Source organism: Chelon labrosus (genome assembly GCF_963514085.1).
Source record: "Chelon labrosus genome assembly, chromosome: 15".
Taxonomy (NCBI): Eukaryota; Metazoa; Chordata; class Actinopteri; order Mugiliformes; family Mugilidae; genus Chelon; species Chelon labrosus.
In genome coordinates this window covers 16,993,205-17,005,128 of record NC_140348.1, presented here as the reverse complement: position 1 = coordinate 17,005,128, position 11,924 = coordinate 16,993,205, and the positions used below count along the sequence as shown (strand labels likewise).

The following is an 11,924-nucleotide window of genomic DNA, read 5'->3' as shown; positions in this document are numbered from 1 at the left end:
AACATTAGCGAGCTAGCCAGCTCCCTTGCCTGGTTGGCTACTCTCATGCGCAACGTAGTTAGCAAGAACGTAGACAGCAGTGCGTTTTCCATCTCTCAAATGTCACACATTTTCCTCGGCTGTCGACATTAAATGAACTTTACGCGTCGCCCCGGGGCGGAAAACACTGAGTCCGTGCGGTCATTGGATAGAAACCGTTAACGGGCGGAGCGGAGGGTTCTTTTCTCCGGGAAAGAGTGGCTAACCTTAGCTTGGTAACCTTAGCACCGGAGTCACTGGCGTCTCCTCTTGCCACGGAGAAGAGCAGCAGAGGGGGGCAGTAGATATGTGATTGTGGGTTAGCTGCCCAGCTTGCGCATCTGATCTTGGCGGATGAGTTTTAACGTGGATTTACAGGTAAGAAATTGAACGCTTCTTTTGAGGGTTGCTATTTTCCCCATTTTTTTTTTTTCAACCCTGACCAGCAGCGTTTGCTCCAGGCAGCTTTAACGGGCTGCACAAGCAGCTGTTCGGTACTTTCAGACCTTCCTGTCAGCTATTCAACAGGTCGTATCTTGACCAAAGGCGAGGAGTCTGATTTAGGGTGAGAAAGAGAAAATGAGAAAGTTTACATGCAACTTAATTCCTCAAAGAGACTTTAGAAATACTAGATAGCGCATCAGTGCACTTTAACGGAGAGAAGTGGCCCAGTAATGTCATGAAATTATATATTTTTCTTCCTCTGTGTGTCCTAAAATATAAACAGTGCCCCGCCTTGAGGCCTGGACGGTGAGTCTGTGAAGATGACTCACTGTCTACCAGTGGAGGTGTATTATTCTCTGCATACTTAACGGAGTTAAGTGCAGTCAGAATATAGTTTCTTTGTAATGCATGGTGTGTTTAAACTGTGTATAGGAGAAATCCCTCGATGCAGACATGTTGTGAAAGAAATTAACCTTTTAAACTGTGTAACTGGTCCTTATTATTATGGGATGACTGATTTATTACATGCACTGATAACTTGCAGGCCTACCCCATTTTGAGTAGAAAATGCAAAGCCTAGGACATGACAAAGATTAAAAGATTGCCTCAAACCATTACTCATGTTAACAGTTCTCTTGCAGCCTCATATCCCTCAACTTAGACTCAGTTTCTGCAGTCCTCAAATAAAATTTCTAGCCGTGAATAAGTTACCCTGAGTCAGATATGAGAGGAATGCTAATGTGTAACTTGGCTTGTGAATCCAAGTTGAAATCCTGCAGAGCTGCATGTTTCTGATCTGCGGTTTTTGGCCCCACCGACCGGCCCAGCTTACAGTCGATCTTTCATACCAAAGCGTTCTGCATCATTTACCAATCATCTTAGGATATTAGTCAGACTACGTGGCAGCCTGCTCTATTGTTACACAGATCTACACGATCTTTGCTGCTAGTTTTGCAGGTTCACTTGTTTTTTTCCCGCTGTCGGTCTTGCGTGCATCCTGTAATCGTTAACAGGTATATACATGCTGCTTGTATGCTGTGTCCAGATGCACAAATGAATTTATTTGCTCACTTCCCCTCCTCTCCTCTCCTTTCACTTCTTTTCTGCCCTACATCAGTTTTTTTTCTCACCCGGCTGACCTCAAGCAGATGGGCCCCCCCATGTGAGCTGCTCAAGGTTTCTTCGTGTTAAAAGAGAGTTTTTTCCTCGCCGCTGTCGCCATTGTGTTTGATTTCAGCCTCTGGGTTCCGTGAAGAAGATTCAGTTTTGTGATTTTTGTTAAATTATTGTCATTGTCACCATATAAAAAAAACGCTGAACTGAGTTTAATTGAAAGAAGGAGGGTGGTTTTACACTCTTCGCATAACATAGTGAGGCGAGATCTTGAGTAAAGATTTTGCCGAGAATCTATTAAAAGCCTCACATCCCAAGACGACGGGGTTGTTTTATTTTAAGCCACGTTTCGCCTGCGTGTTGCAACAACTGACGCACCATTCGGCTCAGTTATAGCAGATGAATAATATCCTCTAGTGCCCGTCTTTACATATTGTGACTCAAACTCAAACAGGCTGTTGGACGCCGCAGTCACGCAGCAGGTCTGTCAGTGTCCACTGAGAACAGCTTTCCCGCAATATGTTGTTTAGAGTTGCACTCAGCCGCCGAGCACATATAGCCGTGGACGACCCAGTTGCTATGTGGAGTCTGCCGCTCTCCGTGCTAATGGAAGAGTAAACATGCTGCTCCGACGCTCCTGTTGAGCTGTGAAATTTACAACAGTTAGTTCGATGTGCCTGTAGTATAAGAGATAATTACAGCCGTTATTAAAAGTGAAGCCATTTAGAGCAGTCAAATTCTTGTTTCAACCTTAAGCGTAATTTAATTTCTAATTAGACAAGCTATAAAAGAGTCCTTTTGTAGTTGTGACTGTTGGCCATAAAAAAACAATTGCAAGACATTTCTTTAGGCTGTGATAATTTGAGATTTTCTTTCACATAACAACAGTAATACCCATTTGTTGCTGCTCTTTACATACAGTATATCTAAATGTGTCAAACAGCAAACACAATAATATATATGTTTTCACTCTTTCAGTCGGTATATGTGTTGGCGCCACACCACTGAAACTACCCGAGCAAAAGTGGAACTGAGGAGACCAGCCAGAACGTCGCCACCATGTTGGAGGAGGACATGGAAGTGGCCATCAAGGTGGTCGTGGTCGGCAACGGAGCTGTCGGCAAGTCCAGCATGATCCAGCGTTACTGCAAGGGCATTTTCACAAAGGACTACAAAAAGACCATTGGAGTGGACTTCCTGGAAAGACAGATACTGTAAGCAACACGTTTCGCCCGAAGTTATTGTTTATCTGTCTCTTCCAGCTGATATTTAAAGTCCGCGCAGGGCTCTGGACAGGTTAGCCAAAGAGCGACTGTTTTGTCTCAGTTTATTCTGACAAGGGACAGCTGCAGCTTCACCGATAAATAATAGACCAGTCTACAATAATGAATATATCAAAAGCTGCGTACGTATTGGTGGAGGAGTTACAGCTTTGGAAATTGTTTTGAATTGTTTTACTGTCTGCATATACCAGGATGCGTTGTGTGCGAGCAACATGCCTAGCTCATGAGGTGGCTGTTTCGCAACACAAACATACTGGCTGGCCAGGTTTTCAAACAGTAAAGGAGCCTTAAATACATAAATTTGCCACAAAAAGGTATAATAATGTCCAGAGGTGGAAAATAGAAATGCAATTCCATTGCGGTCATTGCTTCCAGGAAGAACAGACTGAGCCCCAGAGACGCAGAATATTAATACCTAATTTGGATAAAAAGAGATGAGGTTTAAAATCAGCAAAGAAAGCTCACTGTTATCAAAACATAGTGAAATAGAACATAAGAAGAAGAAGAAGAACATGAATGGATTTAGGAAAGTGAGGTAAAAAAAAAGGTTATAGCTCTTAAAAGAACAGATTTGGACAATGTACATGAATATTACAGGAAGAATAGTGTTGCATGTGATAATTTCCTTTCATTGCCTCCTCATTGTTTCAGAGTAAACGACGAAGACGTCCGACTAATGCTGTGGGACACTGCTGGACAAGAGGAGTTTGATGCCATTACCAAGGCGTACTACCGCGGTGAGACCTACTTGTAATAATCTGTGTAACCCGGCCGCTTTGGGTCTCTGATCTCCCCAAATGCTGAGGGAAAGTTTTTGTTTTACACAGATTTTAGGATTAACCGGGAGCTCGGCTTTCAACTGAACGGAAGCAGTAGCACAAATAACATTGCAAACACGTTTTTTAAGCTAAAAAGTGAATCTATAGATGGATCTCAATCGTTTTTTTTACATTCATTAAGGGAAATTAATTATGCATCAGAATTATTTTGTAATTTAACTGTTTCTTTCTTGATTTAGCAAAGTGGAAACACTTCTCTGTGTGACTGTTGCTTTCCAGGTGCCCAGGCATGTGTGCTAGTCTTCTCTACCACAGACAGGGAGTCATTTCAGGCTATTGACAGCTGGAGGGAGAAGGTGGAAGCAGAAGTTGGAGATATTCCCACAGTTCTGGTGCAAAACAAGATCGACCTCCTTGAAGAGACTGTTATAAAAAAGTAAGTCATCGGTTCTGTCAAACTGAATGTTAGGGGGAAATGTTGTGCAACTTGCCACGAGCTTAAGAATTGTTGTATTTACTTGCAGTGAGGAGGCAGAGGCTTCGGCTAAAAGGCTTAAGCTGAGATTTTACCGCGCTTCTGTGAAAGAGGACCTTAACGTCAACGAGGGTGGGTTACCGCAAACGGTCTAATGCAACTGAAACGGGAATCACTCTGGATGTTGCTCTCCTGACGTGTCCTGCTGGTGTTCTCTCTCTTTTTTTAGTGTTTAAGTACTTAGCTGAGAAATATCTCCAGAGACTCAAACAGCAAACGGCAGAGGAGACAGAGGTGGTTCACACAACAAGCAATAAAATAGGTAAGGAATCTTCTTCTGCGTCTGCGCACTTCAAGTGTTTTGCTTTAGTAGGCTTGCCGTTCCTCAAACATTTTGTTTTCCCCTCAAGGTGTTTTTAATACCACGAGTAGTAATGTCTGCAACCAGAGCTCCAGCAACGGCAGAGAGGTCATCACTCTGCGGCCTAACAAACAGAGGACCAAGAAGAGTAAAAATCCTTTTGGGAGCTGCAGCCTACTCTAGAGAAGAGCATTTCATTTTAGTGACTGACTATTGTTTCTGATTGGTCGTCGTTGTGTTCCACGGAGGTAGCCACAGTTAGAGACCAAAGCCCACACAGACTGGGAAACACTATACTACACTACACTACACTAATGTTTAATCTATATTGTAAGTTGTTTTCTCACATTTATGGTTTTATTTCCTTTGATTGAGCCTCAGTTCATCGTCAGTGATCTGAGCACAAAATCAGACTTTGTAGACACTTGGCTGCCTTAAGAAACAGCTCCAGCTACAGAAAGGTTGTGTCATTAATTTAAAGACGCCCCAAACAACTAAAGTTCTATCTGTGAGTGACTTAGATTTATTAATTATGATATACATAATCTGTAACAGCAAAGGCTGCACTCTGCAAACATTCGTCCTTTCTCCGGCCCCTCATCCCCACGTGTGACACTTCAACTGTCCCACATGTCTGCACGTGTTGTAAAAGATACACAGATCGTTTTGTACCATATTTTTCTAGCTGTCAATGGAATATGGTTCAAACTATACTGTTTATCCGTCTCGGATCCAGAGCTAAACCTCTGCGCATAAGTATTTTTGTACGACGCACAACAGTGTTGGTTGGGTGATATTTTGTGCCAAATTTCTTCTCTCTGGATGTAACATGGAATTGATAGAATGTGCTCCCATGTACAGTATAACCAAATATCAGTAACCACTGACACGTTAAATAGTCCTTTCCATGTCTTCTTGCACTCCGTTTACTCCGCAGATTCCTTCTTATTTAAGAGACGAGTTAAATTAACTCTGCTCTTAAAATCAGTAAAATACTAGTATGTTTTTTGATTGTTTACATTTTCCATATGTAACCATTTGTTTACTTTGCTACATCTTTGACAGCTCATTGGTTAGCCTCAGAGTAAAGATTCACTACCTACTTATTCAGAGTCCTCTATATTTCCAACTTTTACTAAAACTACAAAAACCTGCTCTTTATTTTCTTTCGGCTCGGCTGGTGAAGTGTGTCTTATTAATTTCAGATCTTAAAATATCATTGTGATCTTTCTTTTGATTAAAAAACTAAGAGGGAGCGGAGGCAGAGAGTTGAAAAGATTCAAAGCTTATTGCTCTGTGGTGTCTGTGCCGTTGGTGCGGAGGCTTGTGTGTGCCTGAATATGCAAGAAAAATAAGTTTCTCCTCCCTATGTGACGGTACTCCCAAAACGCTTTGGGTCAAAACACATAGCTGTAAACTAAAGTATGTGTTTTTTTGTTTGTTATTTTGCCTTGTCTGCCTCAAGCCTTTTCATTTTTTCCCCCCAAAACTTATGAACTGGATGACAGTGGTTTACCAAGCACAAAGAAATATATGGTGAGGTGAAAAAGTCCTTAATAATAAAAAAAATCTCCTTTTTGAGATTAAGTATAATAAATATTTTATATGGAAAACATTTGGGAACACATGTGCATGCATGTTTTTGTCGTAAAAAAAAAAATCTGATCTGATGGGACTAAATTAATTATGTTATTTTTTCTATTTAAGATGTTCCCAGAAGGTGCTTTAAATCTTGCACCGCTGGTACCAAGACTGTGTCACATTTCAAGCTTTCTCATTTCGTTGTACGGAAACAAAAAAAGATAAAAAGAAAAAAGTGAAGTGGTGTAACATTAACGCATGCAAGCCTTTTTTTTCCCCCACATCGGTGAATGTTCAACCGCGGCTACAGTGCCCCATCTATGTTTACATTCCCCCTCAGTGACCACTGTTAAGCATTTTAATCCCTACTCCTGCCAATCGTCTAAAATTGGCTGCACGGTAAATCTGTAAATAACGAATTCTCCAGCTTTCTCTTGTTCCTAACCGTGTGTTTACTTTGCCTTTTTTTTTTTTTTCTTCATTTTTCGACTGAATGGATTTAGTGCACTTTATCATTAAGATGACATATAATCTTAAAGAATCTTTAAGTTAAAAACTAACCATGCTAATGTGCTGTCACTCAGGTGTAACAACATTTCTGTCTTACTTTTTTTTTCTTTCATAAATCGGTTGTACACACATTAGACAGATGAACAGCAGCTCTCAGTATGACAAAAAAACGACACTTGCCGTTTTTACACGTAGAAATGTATCACGACCTAAAGCGTGGCGCAAAACCGTGCCTCTGGTGTTACGTTTGGGAGGCAGCGTTCAATGGCAATCTGACATAAATAAAACTTTACCTTTTCTCTTTGAGCATCTCTTGTGTTATTTCATGTGACGACACACTAGACGTTTAACGAAGGTGTATTTGGTCAGAGATAAGAAGGCCAACAGAGACTAAAAATGGAGTTGCATGTACCTAAAACACATTTTTCAAGTTAATAAGTAACAAGGTTTGCTGTTGAAGCAGTGTTGCTACGGGAAACGACAGTAAGACAAAAAATCTTACCAGTTTTATCTCCCTGGATGGTTCGACATATGTCGTAGTCTTCTTCTGCAGATGGGAGTTACCTCAAACTCACTGATGATGAAGAACAGGTGATGCTGTGGAAAGCTCATTTCAAATATTAACAATAATACACTTATAGCATACTAGTATACGACTAGTATAGGGTTACTGTGACATTAATACTATGTTACTTCTGTTTTGCTGACTTCTGCCTGGTCTTCAACGGAGATCTGGTCTGAATAAATAGAACTGCTACCTTCATAACACTGATGCCTCACAGCAAGAAGGTTCTGGGTTTGAATCCATCGGCCGACTGGGCCTTTCTGTGTGGAGTTTCCATGTTCTCCTTCGGCCTGCGTGGGTTACTCCAGCTTCCTCCCACTGTCCAAAGACATGCTCATTAGGTGAACTGGTGATTCTAAATTGGCCGTAGGTGTGAATGTGAGTGTGAATGGTTGTCTGTCTCTCTCTGTTAGCCCTGTGATAGACTGGCGACCTGTCCAGACTGGCGTACCCTGCCTCTCGCCAAATGACACCTGGGATAGGCTCCAGCCTTCCCCGCAACCCTCCAGAGAACAAGCGAAGAACAAAGACTGTGTTAACTCTGACAAAAAGGTGTGTGCATAGCCACATACCAGTCAGGGTGCCCATGCTGACCCCTGTCCACTGCTCAAGATGCCTACAACGGGCATGTGAGCATCAGAACTGGACCACGGAGGAATGGGAGAAGGTGGGCTGGTCTATATATATATATATATAAGTATCACGTTTTCTTTTCCATCATGCGTATGGCTGGGATTGTGCGCTTGGCCGGGGAACACCCCCTTTCCTTTGCCATGGGACATTGTGTGCTTGGTCTGCAACGATGTTCAGGTGCTGGTACGTATCAAAGTAGCATCCACATTAAAGGCCAGGACGCAGGTCTCCCAGAAGGACATAAGAGATTCTTGTCACAGCTTGGCATTTTAAATGTTGTGGCCAGTCGGCATGTACTGATGTGATTGGTCTCTAACAAAAATAAAGTTCGCTGCTTATTATTAGACAATGTGTTTTTATTCACTTTTTTTTAACATCTAACATAGAAACTGCTTTGTGCAAATACAAACTTCAATCCATAGCTTAAGATGATTGTGTTGCCTTCACACAGAGGTAGTGCATGCACATATAAAATCCTCACCAACTTTAAGAGATGAGGCAATGAAACAAAAGTCTGTCCATCACTGGAGTCATTAGTTGTCAAACTGTCCAAAAGTTCACTATAACCAAGTAATACAAAATCATATGATTTGCTGTTCACACTTTCTATAAGACCTAAAACTTTGTACACATGTTATAGGCACTTAAGTACAAGCTGGTTATGAGAACTGGATTTTTAAGAGATGGTGACCAGACCTACAGTGGAGAATTGTGTCTTCTTTCTTGCTTAAGTGCATATGTGAACATGCATTGTGTGAAGTGTAAACACATCAAGCAAAATCAATGCAACGGTCAATAGTTTGGTTCAGTATCACTGTGCTTTTCCCTTATGGACCAGCAGGCTCGTTGCTGCATGTAGAGTCCTTCTGAGCGTTAGTGCAGGATTACCACAGTTCTTTGTGAGGTTAGTGACATTCAAAACACATTTAATAATTTGTTGACCAGTCTTACTGCGCCCCGTTGGCTTGCGCATCGTCAAGTTTTTGATGATCCATAATCTTGATGTTCCTTTCAGCGCTTTCCACGCTCCTCAGCAGAGTCTCCAGCCTCCGCTTGATCTTCTTCTGGTCCTCCAGAGCGCAGCTGATCACTATGGCCTGGAACTTCTGGTCGATGGCGACGGGCGGCGCCTCGGTCACGCAGGCCGCCAGCAGCGCCAGCAGCCGCTCCCGGCTGCCGTCCATGTCGCTCAGTAGCTTCTCCACTATTTCGTCGATTATAGACGTGGCCTGGCGCAGGGCATCCTCCTGCTGGGGGTTTCTGATTGTGCCGACAGAGATCTCCACAGACAGGGTCCGGCCCATTAGACGGTTTGCGGTTAAATTCAACTCTTCTCTCTCTCCTGGAAGATTCAAGAAAGAAATCAGTGCTTCATTATTTAAGGGGAAATACATTTTGCTACTAATCTGTTACAACAGGAAGCACTCAATGTTTGGTCTAATTATCATCCACACTTAGTGGGCTATCATGATCATGTTAGTGCTCAGTCGCCAACTGTCCAGAGACATATTAGGTGAATGTATTTGTACTAATGCATTGTGGATCCAAGCCAAGTATGATGTAAACCAACTGAATGACCCTGAAAGTCTACGCTTTTCCAGGAAAACACAAGTTCACCTTTTCAACCTCAAGTCAGAAGGATGCTGATTATAATATAAGTTAAATATGTATTCATGCAACTGACACCTACGCCCTCAACAACGTGAAGCGTTATATAAGTGGTAGTATTTATGGCATATGTACTGCACTGAACTGTGTTGCAGTTTTGAGTTGGAAGTATGTTCCTCGGCGTTTTGAATGAATGAGATTAAGATCTCTTTGTGTATCCTCTAATGTACGGGATAAATGGAAATAAAAACTGACTGACTCATGTACAGTAAACGTCTAAATGGGTGGGGCACAAATCTATCTAGCCGCCTTTTGTATTTCTAAACCCCCTAGAGGTTCTTGAACATCACCACCCAAGCACAAAGAGGCGTTCAAAGCATAACCTCATAGGATCACAATGTTGCAGTGACATCAGAGCAGCTGAAAAACTGCAATTTCTATTAGGGTAACTCTCCTGACTGATTTCTTTCCAGTGGTGTTTTTTTGAGCAGTGAGTATCCCCTGTGACCTTTGACGTTCAGTGCGTTGCGGTGTCAGCAGCCTCACCAGCACAGATGTTATGCATTTCTTGACTGTTCTGTATGGACTGAATCATTTCCAGGATGCACTCCCTTTCCTGCTCCATGGCCGATGCCGCTTCGCGTAAAGCCTCCACCCTGACCGAGACAGAGACAACAAGTCACGACCACATCCTTGCACTGCAAAAATTGTGAGCCAAGTATTTAAGAATGAACCATCGGAGTCAATCTTAACCTCAAAAACAAGTACACTGAATAATAATAATAATAATAATAAAAAGTTATATTTTTGTTAAGACACCCACTTATTCCATATGCATGTGTTTTCAAAAAACAAACTTTTTTATATTTACATTTAAAATCCCAGCTTCTAAAACACGTGATCTGCCATAAAACAGGCACTCAGTCGTACATAACGCACATGGCGCGGTCCGTTACTTCACCTCAATTCCAGCTGATCCAGATTTTCCAGCAGGCGTCCCGAGCGATCTGCCATGGACAGTGTCCTACTGAACTTGCTGCAGGGTGGTTCGTTCATCTTCGCTTGTATTTTAGCCTGGGCCATTAAGGTGAATGCGTATTGTTATTATTATTGTTCAGATCCGTCCAGATCCGAGTGAACTCTACGTGCGACCAACACGCTCTGCGCTGTCCAGCTGACTGTAGCTCCACCGACTACAGCTGCGCTCCAGGGAAAACATTTCCTAACATGGGCTGCCGCTTCCTCCACTTACTCCTCGTAGAAGTTTCCCGAGGAGACCAGATCTGTGGCTCTCAACGTGAGGTTCGCGGACCCTAAGAGGTCCCCGAGAACGGTCATCCCGTCCCCGGAAATACTTCGCATACACACTTTTAGATTTTAAAGCTTTGTATTTCCAACTAATATCTGTAGGTGAGGTTATTTAAAACAAAAAACAAAAAACAAAAACAAAAAACTTTTGTAATGGGACTGAGATTGCCGTCTTTTTAGCAAGTAAAAATTAAAAGTGTACATTTAAGTAAATATGAACTTCAAAGCTGAGAGTAATACTTAGCGACAAAGGCAGGTAACACAATTTGTAGCCAAAATCTACTTGAACCAATTCTCAAAAGTATTTAATGCAAATTTCTGTTAAGTACTACAATATTTTAAAGCTTGTATAGTCTTCTGAATAAACTGCTAAAGGCTGTGTGCGTGCGTGTCTTAGCATCTAATTGAGAATAAAATAGGATTCCACCCACAGAGAACGGCACAAGCGAGCCTAAAATATTCCTCACGGCAGTTTCACCTCTGACACTTCAGTTAGGCGGTAGCTGCCAAATTCTACAACTCCGCTGCCAATTATCTTGTTCCCTGACTGCATAAACACTCAGAGTTTACTTCTGCTATTACAAAACGGTTTTAGTATTATTAGTAGTATTATTTTTGGAATTCATGGATGTTTTGTATAACACTTAATATTTGAAAATGAATCCAATTCAAAAGGAACGACTAATAAAGACAACTTGAGAATACATGTAAAACAAAGGTTGCCACAGCTGCAGTTAAACATTATATTTATATTGAAGCCAGTGTACTAAAGATTTAAATTTGATTACAAAATATGAGACGTTTCAGTCGTCAAAAAGTTTTATTCAGTGCTTCATAGGGGTGCAAGCACATTTCTGCAGAACAAAATAATAATGCTTCTTTTAATACTTTTGAGTTTAGAGCCATAAATAATAAAAAATAAATTCATTTCTAAAAAAAAAAAAACCCAAAAAGATCTAATAACCCAACACAATAAAAATCAGGACCTTAGAAAGACCGGTGGATACAATACACTGGACTTCGAGTCTGGATGAAAACAGAGACTGTAACTGGAGACACAGCTGGCACTGTGGTCACAAGTTCAGCTACGGCATCTTGCAGTGTCATCGATGCCATCTATAGCATGTGTCGACGCACCGAAGCGTTATGTACTGTGCATACGGCCGCTGCCTCAAACTAACCTTCCACAACACGCAATCTGCATGGTTGACGCTTTACACAGTGTGTACAAAAGAATACAAAACAG

The 11,924-nt window shown here is 41.7% G+C and overlaps 2 protein-coding genes across 2 annotated transcripts; one reads left to right on the top strand and one right to left on the bottom strand.

The window, feature by feature from the left end:
* Nucleotides 1–17: 17 nt before the first annotated feature.
* rab23 (RAB23, member RAS oncogene family) lies at nt 18–6,871 on the top strand. The gene is made up of 7 exons (XM_084562112.1): nt 18–396; nt 2,554–2,789; nt 3,510–3,595; nt 3,917–4,073; nt 4,162–4,244; nt 4,342–4,434; nt 4,523–6,871. The coding sequence occupies exons 2-7, from the start codon at nt 2,635–2,637 to the stop codon at nt 4,654–4,656; spliced, it is 708 nt and encodes a 235-aa protein (XP_084418238.1). The 5' UTR covers nt 18–396; nt 2,554–2,634; the 3' UTR covers nt 4,657–6,871.
* Nucleotides 6,872–7,817: 946 nt separating this feature from the next.
* bag2 (BCL2 associated athanogene 2) lies at nt 7,818–10,497 on the bottom strand. The gene is made up of 3 exons (XM_084561066.1): nt 10,332–10,497; nt 9,917–10,026; nt 7,818–9,104 (listed from the first exon to the last, which is right to left on the bottom strand). Exons 1-3 carry the CDS (start codon nt 10,451–10,453, stop codon nt 8,710–8,712), a joined length of 627 nt encoding a protein of 208 aa, XP_084417192.1. The 5' UTR covers nt 10,454–10,497; the 3' UTR covers nt 7,818–8,709.
* Between the last annotated feature and the right edge of the window lie 1,427 nt (nt 10,498–11,924).

Excerpts from the sequence above, each read along its gene's own strand:
- rab23 (XM_084562112.1), top strand. The coding sequence starts at position 2,635 with ATGTTGGAGGAGGACATGGAAGTGGCCATCAAGGTGGTCGTGGTCGGC. Across the intron at positions 2,790-3,509 it reads TTCCTGGAAAGACAGATACT|AGTAAACGACGAAGACGTCC; the intron begins GTAAGCAACACG and ends TCATTGTTTCAG. Across the intron at positions 3,596-3,916 it reads TACCAAGGCGTACTACCGCG|GTGCCCAGGCATGTGTGCTA; the intron begins GTGAGACCTACT and ends GTTGCTTTCCAG.
- bag2 (XM_084561066.1), bottom strand. The coding sequence starts at position 10,453 with ATGGCCCAGGCTAAAATACAAGCGAAGATGAACGAACCACCCTGCAGC. Across the intron at positions 10,027-10,331 it reads CTGGATCAGCTGGAATTGAG|GGTGGAGGCTTTACGCGAAG; the intron begins GTGAAGTAACGG and ends TGTCTCGGTCAG. Across the intron at positions 9,105-9,916 it reads AATGCATAACATCTGTGCTG|GAGAGAGAGAAGAGTTGAAT; the intron begins GTGAGGCTGCTG and ends TGAATCTTCCAG.